Source organism: Macaca fascicularis, chromosome 2 (genome assembly GCF_037993035.2).
Source record: "Macaca fascicularis isolate 582-1 chromosome 2, T2T-MFA8v1.1".
Taxonomy (NCBI): domain Eukaryota; kingdom Metazoa; phylum Chordata; class Mammalia; order Primates; family Cercopithecidae; genus Macaca; species Macaca fascicularis.
In genome coordinates this window covers 91,567,845-91,590,126 of record NC_088376.1, presented here as the reverse complement: position 1 = coordinate 91,590,126, position 22,282 = coordinate 91,567,845, and the positions used below count along the sequence as shown (strand labels likewise).

Below are 22,282 nucleotides of genomic sequence, written 5' to 3'. Positions count from 1 at the left end.
GTGCAGAACATGCAGGTTTGATACATAAGTATACACGGGCCATGGTGGTTTGCTGCACCCATCAACCCATCATCTACATTATTTCTCCTAATGGTATCCCTCCTCTAGTCCCCCACCCCACAACAGGCCCCAGTGTGTGATGTTCCCCTCCCTGTGTCCATGTGTTCTCACAGTTCAACTCCCACTTACGAGTGAGGACATATGGTGTTTGATTTTCTGTTCCTGTGTTAGTTTGCTGAGAATGGAGGTTTCCAGCTTCATCCACATCCCTGCAAAGGACATGAACTCATCCTTTTTTATGGCTGCATAGTATTCCATGGTGTATATGTGCCACATTTTCTTTATCCAGTCTATCATTGATGGGCATTTGGTTTGGTTCCAAGTCTTTGCTATTGTGAATAGTGCTGCAATAAACATACATGTGCATGTGTCTTTATAGCAGAATGATTTCTAATCCTTTGGGTATATACCCAGTAATGAGATTGCTGGGTCAAATGATATTTCTGGTTCTAGATCCTTGAGGAATCACCACACTATCTTCCGCAATGGTTGAACTAATTTACACTCCCACCGACAGTGTAAAAGCGTTCCTATTTCTCCATATCCTCTCCAGCATCTGCTGTTTCCTGACTTTTTAATGAGAACCTACCGAATGTAAGAATGAAAAGAGAAATCAATGGCTCATGCACTGGCCTTTTTCTGTGTTGCAGGGATATTACTTTCACACTGAAAACCCCTTCAAGGACTGGCCTGGAGCATTTGAGGAAGGCTTAAAAAGGCTGAAGGAAGGGGACCTGCCAGTCACCATCCTGTTCATGGAAGCAGCAATTCTTCAGGACCCTGGAGATGCAGAGGTGTCCTTCTGCCTTCATTCTGCCAGTCTCAGAAAGGGCATGTGCTAATGAGGGACAGATAACACAGAACTCTGCTGGGTTGCCTTTTCATCAAGTAAAGGTTCCCAGAGGAGTTAACCTAGCTTGGTCTACTTGTTTGAAAGTTACATATAGGTACCTGTTTTCTAACCAAATTTCTAATCGGCAGTGTTTACAGTGCCTATAAATAAAGGTTGGGGACAGGAAAAGAAAAATCAAAATTACCAACCTGGAGGCTTATCAGTAGTTTTCTGTTTTTGAGACAGAGTCTTGCTCTGTCAACCAGGCTGAAGTGAAATGGCACAATCTCGGCTCACTGCAACCTCCACCTCCCAGGTTCAAGAGATTCTCCTGCTTCAGCATCCCAAGTAGCTGAGATTACAAGTGTCTGTCACCATGCTCAGCTAATTTTTGTATTTCTAGTAGAGGTGGAGTCTCACCATGTTGGTCAGGCTGGTCTCGAACTCCTGACCTCAGGTGATCCACCAGCCTTGGCTTCCCAAAGTGCTGGGATTACAGGCATGAGCCACTGTGCCCAGCAGTAGTTTTGAAGGGACAGTGTATAGTGATGTCTGGCTCTTGTGTCACACTGTACATCACCCTTGGTTTACTCACTCCACATTTATTGAACACATACTATGTCCCAAAAATTATACCAGGTCCTGGCTTAAAATATGGAAAAGCTGGGAAAACGTATCAGGTGGAAAACATGTTTATGGTGTATCTGGGAAGACAAGTAAAAAAAAAATCAAAGTAGTGAAATAAATGCAACGTCAGAGTGTGCACAGGATGCTGGGAGACTAGAAAGCATCCGGCCTTTCTGCACAAGTGGAGCCAGGGTGGGTGCAGAAATTAAAGGCAATAGGAGAGTCAAGTTTCTGTTACAAGGGAGTGCTATGTGGATAGGCAGAAGGGCATGAAGCATCATGTTAAGTGGAAGAGGGGAGGAGAGAATGGTAAAGGGAAGGCAAGAAGAGTTAAGCAATAATTTGAAATTCATCTGAAAGTCATGGGAAACCACTAGGGGCCTGTACTCCGAAGAGGCATACCAACAGATTGCATGTTAGAAAAACCCATTTCTCAGAGATGAGAAGAGTGATTAAAGACAGAGGCTGGGAGACCACCAAAAAGCTTCTGCAGTACTAATCCCCTAGATTTCTAAACCTGTGAAGGCCTATCATAAGGTAGTGTCAGTATAACGGTTTCTTCTTTCATTTGTGAGTAATTTTTAGGAATCATCATATAAGGAATATTCCCAAGGGAATCTGCAGAAATTTTAGAGACAGATATATATATATACTGGTGCTGAGAATACAATGTAGAATAGAGGTTAGGCATCTAGGCTGTGCTATCCCAACTGCATAGGTTCAGATCCCTGTTCTACCTGTTAGCCTTGGGACCTGGGGCAAATCATTTAAACCCTCTAAGTTTCAGTTTCCTCATCTGTAACGTGGAAATCCTAACAGTAACTATCTCATTGGGTGTTGCGAGGATTAAATTAGTCCAAATCCTAACAGTAACTATCTCGTTGGGTGTTGGGAGGATTAAATTAGTCCACACAAATAAAGCGCTCAGCTCAGTGCCTGGCACATCAATATTTAGCCTTCATTTTTATTATTGGTTGTACTTTATGTAAGAAGAATGAGTAAATCTTGTAATATCGTGTTGGTCAAAAGGCTTACAGTGAAATGGGATTGAACTGAAAGCTGAAATTCTGAACCAAAATATTAGAATTTTTAAAAGATAGGCTGAGCGTGGTGCCTCATGCCTGTAATCCTAGCACTTTGGGAAGCCGAGGTGGGCAGATCACTTCAGGCCAGGAGTTCAAGACCAGCTTGGCCAAGGTGGCGAAACCCTGTCTCTACTAAAAATACAAAAAAAATCAGCTGGGTGGGATGGCTCATGCCTGTAATCCCAGCTACTCGGGAGGCTGAGGTGGGAGAATCACTTGAACCAGCAGGCGGAGGTTGCAGTGAGCCAAGATTGTGCCACTGCACTCCAGCCTCAGTGACAGAGCAAGACTCTGTCTCAAAAATAAAATAAAATAAAATATATATGCCCATTGTAGAAGAGGAAATTATTACACTAATATGAAACTATAGGCCACCCCCTAAAAATAATAATGTCATCTTACGTTTGTAAATGCTATGTATTTTACAGGGTGTTTTCAAATATATTACATTATTTGACACAACAGCCCTGGAAGATTTTTTTAAGGACATATTATGATCTCAGATTCATAAATGAGAAAATGAGGGCCTTTGGTAACTAACAAATCCCAGACAAGGACCCAGGGCTTCTGAATCTATGGAGACCTCAAAGTTAAGTTAATAACACTGCAGACAGTGAAAATGACACCATGGCCAAAGGCTAGAAAAACACCCCCAGAGAAAGACTATTTCATCAGTCTTTTCTTAAGAAGCATTCTAAGATACATGGAAGGTGAAATCAAAATAGAGGTTGCTGTCTGTATGTTTAAGAGATTTAAAAGAAGGCTATTTGGAGGGGGAATAATCGGTATTTTGATGAGTTCATAAGGTGTATGTAATAATAACCCATGAAAGGAAAAGCCTGTACCATTCAAATGGCACTTTAAGATAACTGTGCTTTCCTAGAGTTTTGTTTTAAAATGGTATTATCTAAAATAATGTTTGAGGAGTGTGTAAAAGTGTTTGGGGAGTGTGAAATTTGAAGACAATGTGTGTAATGAGAGGTTTCTGCTTGTATTACTCTTGTAACAGTGTGAGAGTTATTGTTCTTATGAGTATATAGAGAAAATTTGCTATGTTAAAAACTTTGATTCTAGATATAAAAACACAAGCTATCTGCTTGAAGATGTTCTTCATGTTATTTACAACAGCAAACAATTGCAACCAACTTAAAGCGATAAGGGAATTATTGAGTAAATAATGGAATATCCATTCAACAAAATTCAAATTAAAAATTATGAGGATTTTGTAAAAACATGTAAAAGGGCTTAAGGTACAATGGAATGTATAAATGTAGACTATCAAATTATATCTACATTATGATTGTGTTTATATGTGTTTTGTGCATTTTAACAGTGATTACATTAGAGGAATGAACACATCATAGGAGATTTTGTTTTGCTTTTCCTAGTTCCTAAATCGCCTGTGAATTCTTCTAGTAACTGACTTTCATTCATATAAGCTAAGTTAATATTGTACATCTTGAGATTCCTTATTGTAAACTTCATTTAGCTACATTTCTAGGTTATTTTTCCACCCCTTTCCCTCACAATTGTATAATTTTATATATTTATCTTTTGGTTTTAAGATACCTAATATAATGAAATCTCAGAAATTCAGAGGTTTCCATCGCACTGAGTTATAGGAAAGGATAAATACTGAACAAGTTTGGAAATAATGACAGAGGATCTTGACCCAGATGTCACAAGAGAGTTCAAATGAAGAAATGCATATAATATTTTTCCCTTTCATACAGCAGTCACATCTGAGACAGGTTGCTCTGCATAGGAGATCCATCACAGGTCAACAACCAGCTGAAGCACATGAGTAATTCTGCTTCATCTTGCAATGTTAACATCAGTTGTCTTTCGTAGGCATGGCAGTTCCTCGGGATAACCCAGGCAGAGAATGAAAATGAACAAGCAGCTATTGTCGCCCTCCAGAGGTAAACGAAGCTAAGTGCAAAATCATGGGCCTGGTGGACACTTGTTAATGAACTTCCTGTTTCAGATTTGTCTTTTGATCTTTACTGAAGTACAGTGTAAAGAATTTGCAAAGGATAAGTGCTGAGATACCGCATATCACTCACACTTAGCTCTGAAAAACAACTTATAATGAAGTGATGTTCCTAACAATGTCTTGCTATCTACAAATCAATGGACATTCACTGGCACCAAAGAAAGCCTCTGTTAAACCCACTCGTAAAGTAGACTCATTGAATAAATAGCTCCTTTTAACGTTTTAACCTTCTGAAACATCTGAAAATATTCTTAAAAAAAAATAAGTGGAGTACTGACTAATGGTCTGGATGACATTGGGGCGGGAGGGATGGGAACAGTGGGCGTGTTTAATATTACACCCTACTTAATTAGAGCTCCTATTTAAATCCTGGAAAAGTAGCCTCTATCAAATAGACTTCCACTTTCCCTACCTTTTCTTGTAAGTGCCTTTAATATAGTGCTATAGGAAGAGAATATATATGTGTGTGCATGTATACATATATATGCACACATATATATATTCCATCTGTTATATGTATGGTATTTATATAAATGTACATACATAATGTATGTGTATAAATCCTATAGCTTTGGAATTTCAGATTGTAAGAATTCTAGACTGTTGAAATTCTAGGGCTTTACAATCTTGGAATCCTAGATTTCAAGATTCTGTTGGTATCTGATGAAGTAATGGTGCCTGGGGTATGGCCCTGCTGTCAGAGCCTTTTCCTACAGATGAGAGAATTGGAGATCAGGAAAGGTCAAGGTCACACAGAGAGTATGTAACAGAGACAGAACTTAAACCCTCATCACCTGACTCCAAATCTGGAGCTCTGAGTCAGTGGTTCTTAACCCTATATACACATGCACATTAGAATCGTTTGGAGGGGAAAATTGATGCCCAAGCACAGTCCAGAGATGATCATTTAATTGATCAGGGCTGGGAACCAAGCAGCAATAGTTTTAAAACTCCCTGGCATTTGTAATGTGCATCTAGAGTTAAGAATCTCTCTACCCAGTGCTGATAAGCTTCTGGGAGATTAGGCCCACCACAGAGTGGTATTAGGTACTGCCTAGGGCTTGCTCCTCAAAGTCTTATCCAGAGACCTCATCATCACCTGAGAACTTGTCAAACCTGCACAATCCCAGGCCCACCCCAGTAGGCCTACTGGATCAGAATGCAGATTTTATAAAACCCCCCCAGATGATTCACATGCACTTCAGTTTGAAAATCCCTTGCTAGAGGCCAATGGAATGAGAGGGAGTAGCTTTAGCCTGTGTCTCCTGTAAACCCACAACAGTAGTTCTGAAAACACAGGGATTTCCCTCTCCTTTGCAAAAGACGGTACAATCTTTCATATCTAGATGTCTACGTTCAATTCAGTTCTCTTTGGGGATAATAGATATTTAATATATTGGTAGTAGAGGCCAGGTGTGGTGGCTTACACCTGTCATCCCAGCACTTTGGGAGGCAAGGCAGGTGCGTCACTTGAGGTCAGGAGTTTGAGACCAGACTGGCCAACACGGAAACCCTGTCTCTACTAAAAATACAAAATTAGCCGGGTGTGGTGGGCATCTGTAACCCCAGCTATTCGGGAGGCTGAGGCAGGAGAATTGCTTGAGTCCAGGTGGCAGAGGTTGCAGGGAGCCGAGATCACACTCCAGCTTCAGTGACAGAGTGAGACTCCGTCTAAGAAAAAGAAAAAAAAAAGGCAGCATTAAAATAATGATATCCCCTATTTCTCATTAGATCTCATTAGATTAAGTGCAGGCATAAGCCACCTAGTTTTAAAGCTACTTATTAAAATTACCAAACCTAGCAATCATTAGGGTAAGTTTTAACTTTCTTAAAAATATGCTGAGGTCTCCATTTTTATGTAGATAAATATGGTGCTTTCCAGGACTTGACATAAGTTTACCAATGCTTTTGCAGTATTTAGTTAATAAAGACCCTCCACATTTTCTGAAGAACTGTTGGATTGTGGCTCCAAAAAAAATTCTGAAATTGGCTTCTTTTTTTGTTTCAGGTGCTTAGAATTACAGCCCAACAACTTAAAAGCTTTGATGGCCTTGGCTGTGAGTTATACTAACACTGGCCATCAGCAGGATGCCTGCGAAGCTCTGAAGAATTGGATTAAGCAAAATCCAAAGTACAAATACCTTGTGAAAAGCAAGAAGGGATCTCCAGGCCTCACCCGGCGGATGTCTAAGTCCCCAGTTGACAGGTATCCTTCTCGATGTATTACAGCTGGCAGTATACACCCATATGCACAATGAATCACCTAAAGGGCAACAGTGAGCCTCACAGCCCTGACACCACCCACTCCAGAATGGTTTGCAGGACAGTATTCTGCTGGAGGAGCATCACTCATTAGAAAGATTAACGCTTAGACCAGGGCCAGCCTTCGGGCACATGATCTACATTGTGGGCACTCACAGACATTTATGTGAGTGCCACATTTTAAAGTCAAATGCTTTGGACACATAATTCACCCAAGGCGAAGTATAATAAATACGAATGCTCCAAGTTTTATCCAGCCTGAGAATTAGGAACGGGGAAAATGAAAGTCTGGTCTTCTAGAAATTTTGTTTTCTATCAGCAATAAATCCTTTCTCATTGAGCCCTTGGGAAACTTAGCTGTGGGGTTTTCCACATTGGCACTCATAGAGTCAACAGAACTCTCCTCGTGAAGACCTTACTTAGCACAGTCTGTATCTGTGTACAACAAAATAGTTCATGAAAATCAACCATATTTTCAAACATTCAGCATTCATAGTCCTCTCGTTAAGTTAAGGTATTTTAAGCAAAATTTTCCAGTCTGTAACGAAGAGACTTCTTGAAATAGAGTCCAGAGATTTAACAGTAAATCATTAATGTTCTGACTATTTGGATTACAAATGTAATTTCTTTTTCTCTTGTAGCTCTGTTCTGGAAGGAGTGAAGGAATTATATCTGGAAGCTGCCCACCAAAATGGAGATATGATCGACCCAGACCTACAGACAGGTCTAGGGGTTCTGTTCCACCTGAGTGGAGAATTTAATAGAGCAATAGATGCATTTAACGCTGCCTTAACTGTTCGGCCAGAGGTAAGACAGCACAGCACAGCAAGAAACCACAACCTTCTCTGTAACAAACACGTTTTCACAGGCTACACCGTCTACATTTCTTCTACACTTTCTTTCCCTGACTCCAATGGTTTAAAGTGATGGTACTAATAATGTGCTACCGTGGCTATTAATATTGAAATACCTAAAATAGAAACACTAATTACGTGACAACATCAAATGGTAGCTGCTCGTTGACGAGTGAAAGTCATTTGACAAAATTGTCCATGAAGATTTTTTAGTAATTCACCTGGCCATGGTCTCCATCCATGAGCACTGCATATATTTTTAGCCATCTTCCTTTCTCTGCGGAGAAATACAGGAATGCTCTGTCATTGTGCCTTGTACTGGGCTGTTAGAAAGTTCTGATTTTGTCATCAGGACTATTCACTATGGAACCGTCTTGGGGCGACCTTGGCGAATGGAGACCGCAGCGAGGAAGCCGTGGAGGCCTATACGCGAGCACTGGAGATTCAGCCAGGATTCATCCGGTCCAGATACAACCTGGGAATAAGCTGCATCAACCTGGGCGCCTACAGGTGAAGTATAGCAACAGGCCAAGGATGAAGGCCATGCCCAGGACTGAGGTTGAATAACCTCAAAGGTTGTTTCCAAGTAAAAATGCCTGCCTTGGTATTCCTCCTCCTGCCGTTAAGGGTGAATGCAGAGCCTTCAGATCCCAAGGCTTGTTTGAGCAGGAGCCCTGTGCTGCTCTGCTTCTCAATCTTTAGAGAGCAGCAGTCAGCTCCGTGTCTTGGGAAATGCAGATTCCCAACCCCTGGCCCCTGAGATTTTGATTCAGTTGGCCTGGAGTAGGACAAGTTATCAGGGTTTTCAACACTCCCATGGGTAACTCTTCGAGAAATAGTACCCATCGATCTTTCATTTTCCACGTAAGGAAAAAAGAGCCTTGGGGGTGTGGGCAAGGGGACCTGGCAAAAGGACTTCAGAAAGTCCCAGAACCAGTGTTTAGCAAAGCAAAACCAAGAATCCAGGTTTTCTAAACCTAATATACCAATCAAGTTAGTTGGGAGAAAAAGAAAAAACAAAACTGGGTTTGTAGTTTAAAATGCCTTTCTCATTCTCATCCTTCGTCATTAAGGTCTGCCTCCTCTATCTTTTCCCCATTACCAGGGCCTACAAATGATCTTTATTTCTTTCCGATAATGAAAGTATGGGTAATCTTTTTTCTTCTTTCTTTTCCCATTTTTTTCTATTTTCTAGATAAACAGGTATTACTTTCATAATTGGAAAAAGAACTAAATGTTAGTTTAGAAACCCACAAAAAATGTAAGCCCTTTCCCATTCTCTGAAAGAGCCAGGCTTTAATCAGACAAGCCTGGGTTAAAATCACAGCTCTGCCACGTACCGGTTTCGTGACTGGTATATAATTTTTAGCCTCAATTTCTTCATTTGTTAAAAAAAGAGAGAGAAAGAGGTAATGATTATTTTGCAGGATTATCGTACAGGTTAAATGTAATTGCCTAGCACAGAGCAGATGCTCAATGCCTAGCAGGCATTTATTATGATGATTATTATTTTTGCCAACATCATCCTTATTACTACTATTTATTTAGTAAGTCATCAGATAACTATATAACTAGATTTCACTCTTTTGACATCTGAAGAATTACTGCTTGTGAACTGCATTGGTGCATTTTGCCACTGGCAAACGTTGAGATCCTAGAAAATAGTTGTTGCACTATACAAAAAAACTCTTACAAGGAGCGTTAGTCACTGGATTAACTGTGTCAAGAGGATTTTCTCAGATCAAAACCAGGAAGAGCTGAATGACTCCTTATGAAGCGGCTTGCTTTATTTTATGGACACTGTGAAATGTGCCACTGCAGAGGCCTTGTTTACATCAGCTGTGCAAAAGCCCAGAGCTGACTCTGTGCCAGCCCCCTACACATCAGCTGTCCAAGCCCTGCGGATCTCTGTTTTGTATCCTAACTTCATTCCTGGTTTCATCTTAATTTCCCAACCAGATTTCCTATTTACCTCTTTCATTCACTTTCTTCTAGATATGTTATGTATATGTATTTTATAAGACACCTTAGATTCCATTTTTTTAGAACAAGGGAGATGTAAAAAAAGAAAATACATATATATAACATATAATTGTTATAACTGTTCTTACGAAAGGAATATAATATATAAATATTACATACTATATATATACTATATATATTTATATATTTCCATTAAAAGAGGCTTTTATAAAGCTCCTAGATGAGTTTACTTCTTAGGGTTAGAAAACAATACTTGAGTGGCCAATAAAATACTTTCTTGGCGTTCACAGATACAAAATTCAGCAGAGTTACTATTTGCAGGAACCCATGAAGGCTCATGACAGGCAAAAATGGCCACCTCCATGAAGGTGTAAATTTTAAATCCTCAAGCAGAAAGTCTCCCATACTGAAACAAGTTAATTTTAGGGTTGCCAGATGAAACACAGAATGCCCACTTAAATTTGAATTTCAGATAAACAACAAATAAGTTTTTAGTATAAGTATTTCCAAATATTTCATGGGATATTCCTGTACAATTGGCCTACTATATCCATGGGCTTCACATCTGTGGGTTTAACCAACTGTGGATTGAATACATTTTTTTAAAAATTATTAAATATATATTTTTTAAAAAATAATATAGTATGACAAATACATAACATTTACATTTTAGTAGTTATAAGTAATCTGGAGATGATTTAAAGTATATGGGAGGTGTGTGCAGGTTATATGCAAATACTATGCTATTTTATACAAGGGACCTGAGCATTCTCAGATTTTGGTATTCTCAGGGGTTCGTGAAACCAATCCCCATGGATACCAAGGAATGTTTATCTGAAGTTCACATTTAACTATGCATTCTGTATTTTTATTTGCTAAATCTGGCAACGCTACTCAGTTGGCTACTTTGGAACATAACGACTAAGTTTTGTGGGTCTTTTATTGTCATGCCAGATGTGGGAAATCTGAGAAGTGGTAAAAATTTTGTGCTTTTTCATGAAAAAAAAAAAACCATCAAGTGAGATGTAAAAAAAAAAAATTTTTTTTAAATTGAGATGGAGGCTCGCTGTCACCCAGGCTGGAGTGCAGTGGCACGATCTCGGCTCACTGCAACCTCCACCTCCCAGATTCAAGCAATTCTCCTGCCTCGGCTTCCCGAGTAGCTGGGATTATAGGCACCCACCACCATGCCTGGCTAATTTTTGTATTTTTAGTAGACACAGGGTTTCACCAGGTTGGCCAGACTTGTCTCGAAATCCTGACCTCAAGTGATCTGCCTGCCTCAGCCTCCCCAAGTGTTGGGATTACAGGTGTGAGCCACTCCGCCTGGCAAGAGAGAGACATAAATCTTAATTCTGAAAAGAAGTATAGCTTGAGGTATAAGTGCATACTTAGGAAATAACAACTCTCAATAGAGAAAGGGCTCAAAAGGAAACAAGGAGCTGGTGTAAGTACTTTCAAATTCACAAAAGGCTTGGGACCGCTCCCTCAAGAACTGCAAGTGTCAGTGTATGTAGCTGGAACACTTGCTGCTTGTCATCACATTTTCTTTAAAGAGTCAAAAGCAAGCACTGCCCTGGCACCATATACCATTAAAATAAGGAGAGGAAATTGTTGGTGTGAAACTTGGCTGTAGCTCAAACTGTTACACTTTTGTCAATAGAGCTCCAGACTACAGCTTAGGCCAATGAGTCTTAACCTTTTCAAAAATGAGGACTCCTTTTGCTGAAAATTTCATCCCCCTTGATAGTAATAGTTTTAGTATGAGTATAATGAGGGAAAGCTATAACGTGATGCTTTTAAATGAATGGGCTTTTTAATTAATCATGACAATATACACAAATGACTGAAAATTATACATACATGTGTGAAACATTTGAAAACTATTCACACATATACATGTACACTCTTCTGAGTCCCCCAAAAGGACTCTGAGTTCACAAGCAGGGGAACAGGTTTAGACTCTCTTTATGGGGGGAAAATAAAACTGGAGTCATTTGATGAGGTGAGTAAGTTCGACTGTTCTGTTTCTCTCCAAATCCCTCTGAAACCATTACCACACACTTAGGGCTGGAAGCAGCCAGTGAATTAGAAGCTTTCAAGATCTTCCTTTCCCTCGAGTTCTTGCAGGTCTGGGTGTATGAGAGAACACTGGGAGACATCAGTAGAGCTGCCATCCTGTGAAGCGGGGGCAAAAAGGGCCTCTCAATTAGGCTCCCTATGTCCATCCATTTATAAATCTCCCTCTCTTGCTTGATTACAAGAAAACCAGAAGAAGGGGTGATTAGAACACCCACTCCATTCCATTATCCAGGTTGCTACATACACCATGACCATTTCTCACTTACCTTTTATTTTCAGGCAGATCTAACAATATAGATGAGCAAATCCCTGGATTATGTGCATTAGAATTAGAAATCCAGCCTCATTTTCAAAGTTTCTTACCATATGCTTAATACCTACCTTGCAGGATTAAATGAGATCAAGTGTATGAAAAGTTTTTGAGAACAGTAAAGTGGGTGCAAGTTAAAGTGGCATGATTATTCTTCGGAAGGATCAGTTTGTCAGATATACTCTACAAGGTTGGGGTGAAATGGGGGTACTGAAGAGGGCAGACCCAGCAGGTACACCTGGCACCTGAGCAGCAGAGTGGACTAGTGGGTTAGAAGAGCTAGAAGGACTTGAGACAGCATCTAACTCGGCTTGTCTCAGACTCGGTGTTCTCAGGACCCCTCTACACTTTTAGCAATTATTGAGAACCTAAAAGGACTTTTGTTTATGTGGGTTATATCTATCAATATTTACCATATTAGAAATTAAACTGAAAACATTTTTAAAGATTCATTTAGAAAGAATAAAACTTACTACATGTTATAATAACATTTTTTATTTAAAAAAATGATTATTTTCCAAAACAAAAACAGTTTAGTGGGAAGAGTGACATTATTTCACATTTTTGCAAGTTTCTTTAATATCTTGCTTACTGGAAGACACACTCTCACACCTGCTTCTGCAGTCACTCTGTTGGGATATCATGCACCATGTAGTCTCTGGAAAATTCCACTGTAAGCATGTGAAAAAATGAAAGCAAAAAGGTCAAATAACATCTTAGTTTTATCATAAAAATAATTTTGACCTCATTGATTCCCAAGCTTCTCCAGAGCACACTTTGAGGACTATTGATCTTACTTGGTGATAAGAGCTTTCACATAGATTGATTCAACTGCACCTCATGAAGTTTTTAAATGTCTTTGATTATCCCTATTACACACTCAGGGAAAGTAAGCCTTGGAGAAAAAAAAAAAAACAAAACAAGAAATTTGCCTACTGCTAAATAACTGGGATTCAAGACAGGTGCCCAATAATAAACTCAATCTACTCTAGCTGTGTTGCTTACATCTAGCCCTAATGGGAAAAATTAGACCACTTTGTTTTTAAGTAGGGCTATATTCTTCCTCTTAAACCTAGTTATAGAAATCAAATCTGCAAATGGATTAAGTGTTCAAATCATTCCTAGAGCAGGGGAAAATTGAATGCATTAATGAATTTGCATGGTTTTGCTATTATTCTTTCTCTCCCACCTGACATTCCTAAAATAAAATGTTTTCTTTCTTTTTGTTTTTTTTTTGAGACAGTCTCGCTCTGTTGCCTAGGCTAGAGGACAGTGGTATGATCTCGACTCACTGCAACCTCTGTCTCCTGGGTTCAAGTGATTCTCCTGCCTCAGCCTCCCTTGTAGCTGGGATTACAGGCGCATGCCACTACACCTGGCTATTTTTTGTATTTTTAGTAGATACAGGGTTTTGCCATGTTGGCCAGGCTGATCTTGAACTCCTGACCTCAAGTGGTCCACCTGCCTTGGCCTCCCAAAGTGCTGGGATTACAGGCTTCAGCCACCGTGCCCAGCCTGCTTTTCTCTTTTCTTTCTGACCTCACTATATTTAACAATGATTGCTCACTAAATAATATAAGAGAATTAGAAAGTTGTTCATTTGATCATCCAGAACACGTTAAGAGATGATTTAAAATTTTAGACTAAAATCACTGAATCCAATTTTGTTTTGTTTTGTTTACATTTGCTAACTCTGAAATGTGACACATTTTAAAATATGTTTTTCTACCTTCTTAGAGAAGCGGTCAGCAATTTTCTCACTGCCCTCAGTTTGCAAAGAAAGAGCAGGAATCAGCAGCAAGTTCCTCATCCTGCAATCTCTGGGAATATCTGGGCTGCCCTCAGAATTGCACTCTCTCTGATGGACCAACCAGAACTGTTCCAGGCGGCTAATCTTGGTGACCTGGATGTCCTCTTAAGAGCTTTCAACTTGGATCCTTGAAGAAAGAATAATACCAGTACTAATAATCCCTGATCTGTGTGATTGTACTGAAAATGAAAAACTATTTTATTATGAATTTCAAAAGGATAAATCAAATATTCAAAAGGCCATGGTCATATAGCCCAAGGAAATTAATTCCTGTGGACAATGCCCAGTCTCTGTTCAGATCCAAAAGCACAAAATGTTGTATATAGAGTCAAAGTCAGGCTCAATAGAAGAATTAAGAGACTCAAGACAAACCAAGATAAAGTAACTGTGTGTTGAATACTCTTTCCACAAGTCGCAAGCATATTGCAACACACATTCTTTGGGTTTTTTGTCTCCCCTTGCAGCTGATGACACATCTGAGGAACTTGTTCATGGGAAACATGGAAAAAGCACTGCCTCAGATTGGGAAATTCTGACTGTTTCTGAACTGTCTCCTTTTGCAAGACTGAACATAGTTTGGGCCATTGGTGCATGCACATATATTAACTTGTGACTAAAGACAGGCATTGCTTAAACCTGTTCCAATTTTAACTTTTACTGTAGCCCTTTGATTCCAGAGAGGGAGCTTTGCTGGCAAAAGCAGTTTTTGCACTAGAAATTTTTGCTGTTCCCAATCTAAACTTTTCTGGGATTGTATATATGCACTTTAATATCTTATTTATGCCTCGCTGGAGTTTTGTTTTGTTGCTCCAATTTTTAACTTGAGGGTGAAGGATTTGAGAACTCAGCCTCATTAGATCAACGGACCAAATAAACAATTCCTGAAAATAGTTTTTCATAGTGTAGGATTTTGAAGGAGTGTTTTTCTTAAAGCAGATATGATGACATAAGGCGTAAATATGGCAAACAGATCTTTTCATTCACATGCTTTCTGGGACTGTATGAACATAAGAAAGACACAAGGTACTGCCTCTGCATGCATTCTCTGCAGGAAAAAAGTTTGATGATATCGTGATTTATATTGAGTTCAAATTAACTTGCTTAAGTGTCATATTCTACTGGCTTTCTAACTGCGCTGCACACCAATATTCCTTTTAAACCATAAATATTTTAAATAATATTTCTTAAGAGTGATAAATAACATTTTTCCTAAAAATTATGTTTTTTTAGTTTCCTAATAACCTGCACTGTTCATCCTCTTGCATTCTAAGTAATAGAAGAGCAACACTTTCAAACCAAATCTCACTGAATGCCAGTGATTTCGTATGAAAGATGCAATACCTCTTTGGCTCTTTGAACATTTAGCAAGTATTGGGAATTTTCTATTAGCAGTGGTGTTTTCATTGGTTAAATTCCATTTAGTTCTCTAGAGTGTTTTGTATGTGTTCGGGGCTTGATGATTATTTTGAAAGATACATTCTTTTTAAAGAATTAGGAACACTGTTTGCAAAATGCTAATCAGAATATAATTTTACCAGTGTCAGGTCTAGTAAGTTATCCCATTCTTCTTTACCTGGTCTCCTTCCTTCATCTAGAACCTTCCCGAAAGTAGTCTAATCCTAACTTTTTCTTTATGTTCTTTGATTAGTAATATCTCATTCCACTCATGATTATAGTTACCCACAAAAAATAAAACAAAATGACATCAACAAAAAAAAACTCCACAGAATTGGTGTCAAAACAGTCTAATTGCCTAGGGAATAAGCTTCTACTGAGGGGCAAATGTGCACACGTGCTTATAAAATGAATGCAAGGTGCAGGAATAAAATCCTCTCCTGTCACATTTGAAGTCCCTGGGTTGTGAGAGGGCCTCAAGTTAACAGAAACCACAAGTCCTTGAGGCTTATGTATGTTATAACCTATTCTAGTTTATAAAGACAAAGAGCTGAGGCCACTGTGAGGAGTGTCAGGTTTTGATATTCATTGTCAAAGCTCACTTTGGCCAGGTGAGAGCTCCAGCTGGTCAGCAGAAGGCAGAGGCATTCAGGCACTCATCATGGGTAGCGGCAACCACCCAGTCTCAGCCCATGCTTCTCTACAGTCTCAGCAGCAAAGTAAAGCTCAACAATACTTTCAAGAATGGTATTCTGAGAGTTGTAGAATTCGAGAAACCCAGTCTGGTAAGGACTCTTGGGGCCAGCCTCCCAGCCGTGGCAGGGCCTGCTTGAATATGCCTGATGGAACAGCATCCTTTCCTTCCCTGCTCCTTCCTTCTACCATCTCTGTACCTTGACCAGAAAGTCAGCTTGAATAGTCCATGAGGAGCCTCTGAACAAAGGATTCAAAACAAACTTTGGAAGTGTTCTGTGATGCCATTCTATACTTTGAGGAGCAACTGAATTTGCAGCCTGAATTTAAAGCCTGAAACTAGTATAAATGTCAAATAATTAATTTGTTGCTAAATGGTGGCAAATTTTGTGGCCTAAGTTTTATTTTGCTATTGGAACACAAACTCCAAGGAGCTGTTTTAGGGAAGACTAAACAATTTTCCATTCTCACCATTATTTGGCAACTTGCAGAGCATTTTTAGTAGGACTTTCTCCAGTATATGTAGTATCCATCAGATCTAAGATTTTTTGTAGGCTGTCAAGAAGTCCAGAATTATGGCCCAAGAGGAAAAGAGTTGCATTTTTCAATAATATTTTTTATAAAATTAGGTAAAAACCATTATTAAAACATGAGTGACAAGCTGGGTGTGGTAGCTCACGCCTGTAATCCCAGCACTTTGGGAGGCTAAGGCGGGCAGATCACGAGATCTGAGGTCAAGAGCAGCCGACCAACATGGTGAAATCCCAACTTTATTAAAAACACAAAAATTAGTCACGCATAGTGGCATGCACCTGTAATACCAGCTACTCAGGAGGCTGAGGCAGGAGAATCGCTTGAACCAGGGAGACAAAGGTTGCAGTGAGCCGAGATTGCACCACTGCACTCCAGCCTGGGTGACAGAGCGAGACTCTGTCTCAAAAAAAAAAAAAAGAAAAGAAAAAAAAAGAGTGACAGTTTATAGGAATAGAGCACCACCAAAAACTAAGTAGCAAGACTTTAGAACAGTCTTTTTGTATAAGTCATATACAGTAAATGTTTGGTTTTTTAAAAGTGCATCTACTTTATTTTTTGGCAGAACTATTTTTGGCATCTCATCTTCAGGGCATGAAATTGTCATTTAATTTACTCTTTCTGTTTGAAAGGGGAGGGTATCCTTATTTCCCTTCTGAGGTACTCTGAGAAGGCCTTGAGTTTCCTTTCTCATGTATTAATGTATAACAGCCTAACAGCTCCTAGATCATATTCTTACTAGAATGGCCATTCAGTTACATAGAGGTGACTTCCAGGGACTGACTTCGCCTGTAGATTCAATGAAAATACAGAGAAAGCCAGTGATTATTGCTGAGTTTCAAAATATAACCATTTCTAGTAGGCTACTTCTACATGCTCTTGTACCTTCCTGGTGAGGAGGAGGCAGAGGGATAGGGTAGAGGAGGAGGAATAAAGATCCCTCTCACTGGGCCAATCATACTGATTCATTCCCTTTACTTCCTCCAAAACTCACTCCCCATGACTCCTGAAAAATGGGCAGATCTTGTCCACCAGGAAACTTTAATAGAATACTATGACTGTGCTTTCTCAGCCAATCTGGATTCCTACTAGAACAGGAAAGTAAAGAAACATAACTGGGTAGGAATGTCCACTTATGTTTCACAAACTCACTTTCAGAGTTTCAAGCCACTTTCTTCATTCTTCTCTTTAAGAGACTATTATATTGAACATGGGCCCCATGTCTAAATGCTTGTATAGATAAATATTTCTGGTATAATCTTGCCATACAAGCGAGACTTGAACACAGTTGAAGCTAGTCCCACTTATAATAAGAGCTTCCAAACTCTTTATCATAAACTTTGTCTGTGAGCTTGGGAATATAGAGAAAGCAAGTTGGTCATTCTGAGACCCTTCCTCATTTGCCCTGAATCAGTTCCCCAAGATTGGACTGTACTTTAAGCTAGTTGTTGTAACAGTGGTGGTTGTTGTTTTATATCTTGAGATACTTCTAGAACATTCTAGAAACAGGGTATTCTAAAGGTTTACTTTATATGCCATCCTTTTTGAACTCTCTTATTTTAGAAATTATTACACATGCACACTTATGATTTCAACCTTGTAAAATAATTTCAAATTCATTCCCTATCCACATTTTACCACAGTTTCCCTATCATCTAAGTAGTTATAGAACTGGTTGAAATTAAACTGTTTTGAACTAAGAAGTAGATACATACATATATATATTTTTAAAGAGTGTTCATAGATAAACTCTGGCATAAAGTTTGTAAAAAAGCAATTTTTTAAAAGCAAAATGTATAACCTCAGGTACAAAAATATTGCATGCATTAGTACTTGCAAATTTGCCTACTCAAATATTAACCAAAGCATGCAAGATAACTTGACTGAATGTAAATTTACACAGTGCATGATTAAGTCTCATAGGTTAGCCTATTGTTCCTTGCCTCTGTACAAAGGAGCATTTTTATGAACTTTGTGTTACAGTTTTTCTATTTGCTTTTCTTATCCTATCCTTGAGATTGTTTTCATGCTATCACACTGAACTTTACAGATATTCACACATCTGGTTTGTACAGTATTACCAGTACCAAACTAATCCTCTGAAGAATCTGGGTACTTAGACATCTAAACACTTTTTTAAAAACCAGTTGAGGCACAACAGATCCAAAACTTAAACAAATCCAAGTGTCTAAATGCTACTAAACTAAATCATGTTGACTGCCTCAGCACATAAAGGTTTGGACTCTAAATTCTTAATAATGTATTTCAAAATTTTTCCTAAAAGTTTGGGAATAAATTAGAAAAACTGATATTCTAAATAAGGTGAGGCGGTTGGGGTAATGTCAGGCACATCAAAATCATCACACAGCCAAGTAGATATGAGGCCTTAATTTCCATAAATGTCACATAGCGAGTGTGTGGGGTATCACAACATTGTTCTGATACAGCCCTATTTGTATGGTAGTTGAGCTGCTTGGGCTATATGTCCCTTGAGAAACTGGACTTGATAAACAGGTCTAAAAACACTGATATTTAGGGAGTGATGAGGTGGTTTCATGGTCACTCAGAACCAACTCTGAAATCCTCTCACTGTCTTTTCCCATAACCGCTATTTTATGAGGAGACCAGAAAGGGAGAGAGCAAAGCTCAGTGAGACCATATGGTCTTACATTAGTAACAGCTTTGTTACTCACTCCATATACCCCTGTACCCCTACACAATACCATGAGCTCAAAGACAGAATTCTACACATAACACACACAGCAAAGGCCATTGTGGGGGGGCATTAAACAGTTACGAGGAAAGAAAAAAAAAAAATTAAACTGCGAGGTTTAACAACCTCTCATGTGGTATTTTGCCTTGAACGAAGTTTCCACTACCTGCAACCTCAGCAGAAATACCAAAATAACACAGTCTAGAGACAAATGTCCCAATCTCAGAACTGTTTTCTCAGGACCTTCTCCATAAGAGAAAACTAACTTGCAGTGCTGCAGAATGTCACAGCAAAAACCCTGATGAGCTCCATGAGATACTTTTAGAAGCCTGCACTCAAAATAATATTAAGATGGTAACAACAACATTTAGGCAGTTCTTTGCTCAACTATAAAATGTGCATCATTCGTTGGGGGAGGGGGAGGAGGAGGGATGGTGGTCTTTGGATTTCTTGGAAAGGGAAATGGTATAACACAAAAAGACTAAGAGATACACACACTCAGCTCAGTAATTTGAGCATTTGGCATTTTCACTGAGATATATAGCATTTCTGCACGGATACCATACAAGCATTCTACCATGTGAGAAATGTGTTCATGATGGACTACATTACCAGTAGTTAAGGGAAATACAGCAAACCTAAGTTTTTACCAACTTCCTTTCACTTTTCCCTATATATCATCTAACCCAAACTTTCTTCAATTTACATTGTCCAAATTTGTTTACATTGGTTGAAAAAAATCTGATTAATTTATTAAACTTTTTACAAACTGTAACAAACATTTAACTATTTAGAAATGACATTTCTACATGTTTTATATATCTATGAATATTGCATATCTAATCTAATCTAAAAATGTTGTTTTGAGATAATTCTTCTGTGATGCTTCCTCATCATGCTCATAAATGTTTAAAGTCTTGGGATTTCATTTTCAGGCTGAAATAGATAACAAGAAAAAAAATTGTTTAAATGTTTACATTGACTTACTAAATTAATACCAATTCAAATTAAGTGACCTATAGTAAATGAATGGCAATGGGGGGGAGGGGATTTTAAAGTTATTGGCATATTATGTGATACTGTATCAGTGATTTAGTGAAATAATATGTATCATAGCACAACTCTGTTGGGTATTAAGGCTTCATCTTAGTATTTCCCTGCGTTGCTCTTTGAAATAAAATTACTATCATAAAAATAACCTCTTATCATATTGATGTGTTTAATTTACTGAGTTGGCTTCTAATTTGCATACCAAGATTAAGGTAGTATTTTTGTACTATTATTGGAAGCATGCCTTCCCTTTTTCACATTATTAAAATCGTATTTATATTTGTGCAGTTTTAAACTATGTTTTCAAATAAACTTTGCGGCTTCAAGGTCTTTTCAGGAATCTTTCAAAATGGGATTTGGGAATCAGAACTGCTTCTGATCAAATGGAATCCAATTTGTACTACTGGCTAAAGGTCCTTTATGAAATACTGAATATTACTACATATGATTTTGCATGAGCTATCTGGAAATCAGGAATGCATTTTTGGATATACAACAAAACTTTAAAAATCTTCCTCCTTTGTTAATTTTTTAAGACTAAAATATTATTTAATCTGAAATTGAATTTTGTGATTCTTTTTAGAATAAAAATATTAAAATAAATTTCAGTTTTAGGGTCTTTTGGTTTTCTGGTCAGTCAATAAATATTTAGGTACATATTAAGTGCTGACACCATTCTGGGCATAGGTCACAGTAGTAAGTGAATGAAATCAAACTTGCCCTTGAGGAACTTAGATTTCTGTGAAAGGACGCCTACAAATACTTTAACAAATAAGAAATGCCATGTTTTACAAAGTACTAGAACAAGGCAAATAAGTTATTATGAGAACGAGTGGGGGGCTCCTTTATCTGTAGGTGGTCAGGAAAGTTTTCTCTTCCATGACATTTGGACTGAGATTTGTTGACAAGTAGAGCTGGGGACAATGCTACTGGCAGAGCCAATACCTTGTGCAAGATCCCAAGGCAGCAATGAGCTTAGTGTGCATTCAGGAAGAAGCGGGGACAGGGTGGTAAGGGCTGTGAGCTGCGAGACCTTAGTAGATGGCCTGGCAGATGGAAGATCATGGGAGGCCTTCCCAGAGCAGAGTCAAGGGCAGATTTGCTCCACACAAAGATGACAGTGTTCAGACTGAAGTTTCTGTTTTTCCAAACCATTTTCAAAATAAAGTCCTTGAGTCGGGTTGGTAGTAGAGGGAACTGCAGGCTGAGAGAAGAGAGCTATACAGCAAGAGACTGCAGCATCCCTTTCTCACTTGTCACTGTTCCATCTTTCAATCTGAGGCAGCCCCTGACCTTCGTAGAATTTCATTTTTTCCCCTATAAAATCAAGCTGTACATATTTCTTTCCCGCTTCACTGCTGTGCTATGTAAGGTAAAAATCCAACTATCTAGTTATTAATTGAGGCTTCTCCCTGACTCCTTGAATATCTCAAGCCTCTCTCATATCCCCTACTTCCACTTTTTAAATGTAAACTACATGAATTTCCTGAAATAGCTGTGTTCTCTCCGTGTGTATATAAAAGCAACTGAAGGTTGAAGAGTTCTTTATATTCTTTACAAGTTTCCTTAAAGTAATACCTTAATTACCCAACACTTTAGGGCTCGTGAAGGACTTTTTTTTTTCTTTCTTACATCTATAATAAATAATTCTGCCTAGTAATCATCTTAATGCATCAGAATTCAGGGAACTGATGGCTAGTTTTAGTATTTCGCCCTGTGGAACTAACCTGCCAATCCTCAGTAGGCCCCATGCTTAAGGTTTCTTCCCTGAGCGGAGATGGCTGGAAATGAAGCAGCTCAAGTTCTTTGAAAGGGGGACACAGAAGCAGCTGATATTTACTGAAACTGGCAGATTCCTAGGCTATATGTTTCTACTCTGCCATTTAACTCCAATGGACATCCTCGTCCTAAGTTTCTGCCTACTGCATATAATGAACATAAAAGCAAAAACTGTATATGGTGAAAAAAATCGCTCCTAGATTAAAAATGGACTAAAGAT

General features: G+C 38.7%; 2 protein-coding genes across 32 annotated transcripts in view; one reads left to right on the top strand and one right to left on the bottom strand.

The window, feature by feature from the left end:
* Window positions 1-20,886, top strand: part of PEX5L (peroxisomal biogenesis factor 5 like) — a 244,755-nt gene extending 223,869 nt beyond the window's left edge. For all 31 annotated transcript variants that reach the window (XM_045386587.3, XM_005546457.4, XM_065540237.2 and 28 more), the window contains 6 exons: window positions 711-854; window positions 4,456-4,526; window positions 6,609-6,806; window positions 7,504-7,669; window positions 8,069-8,226; window positions 13,829-20,886. In XM_045386587.3, the coding sequence (XP_045242522.2) occupies window positions 711-854; window positions 4,456-4,526; window positions 6,609-6,806; window positions 7,504-7,669; window positions 8,069-8,226; window positions 13,829-14,033 (942 nt within the window). In that variant the 3' untranslated portion in view covers window positions 14,034-20,886. The remainder of the gene's footprint in view (window positions 1-710; window positions 855-4,455; window positions 4,527-6,608; window positions 6,807-7,503; window positions 7,670-8,068; window positions 8,227-13,828) is intronic.
* USP13 (ubiquitin specific peptidase 13) overlaps window positions 12,571-22,282 on the bottom strand; it is a 148,246-nt gene continuing 138,534 nt past the window's right edge. Inside the window, exon 20 of the mRNA XM_065540218.2 lies at window positions 12,571-12,762. Coding sequence (XP_065396290.1) covers window positions 12,716-12,762 — 47 coding nt within the window. The 3' untranslated portion in view covers window positions 12,571-12,715. The remainder of the gene's footprint in view (window positions 12,763-22,282) is intronic.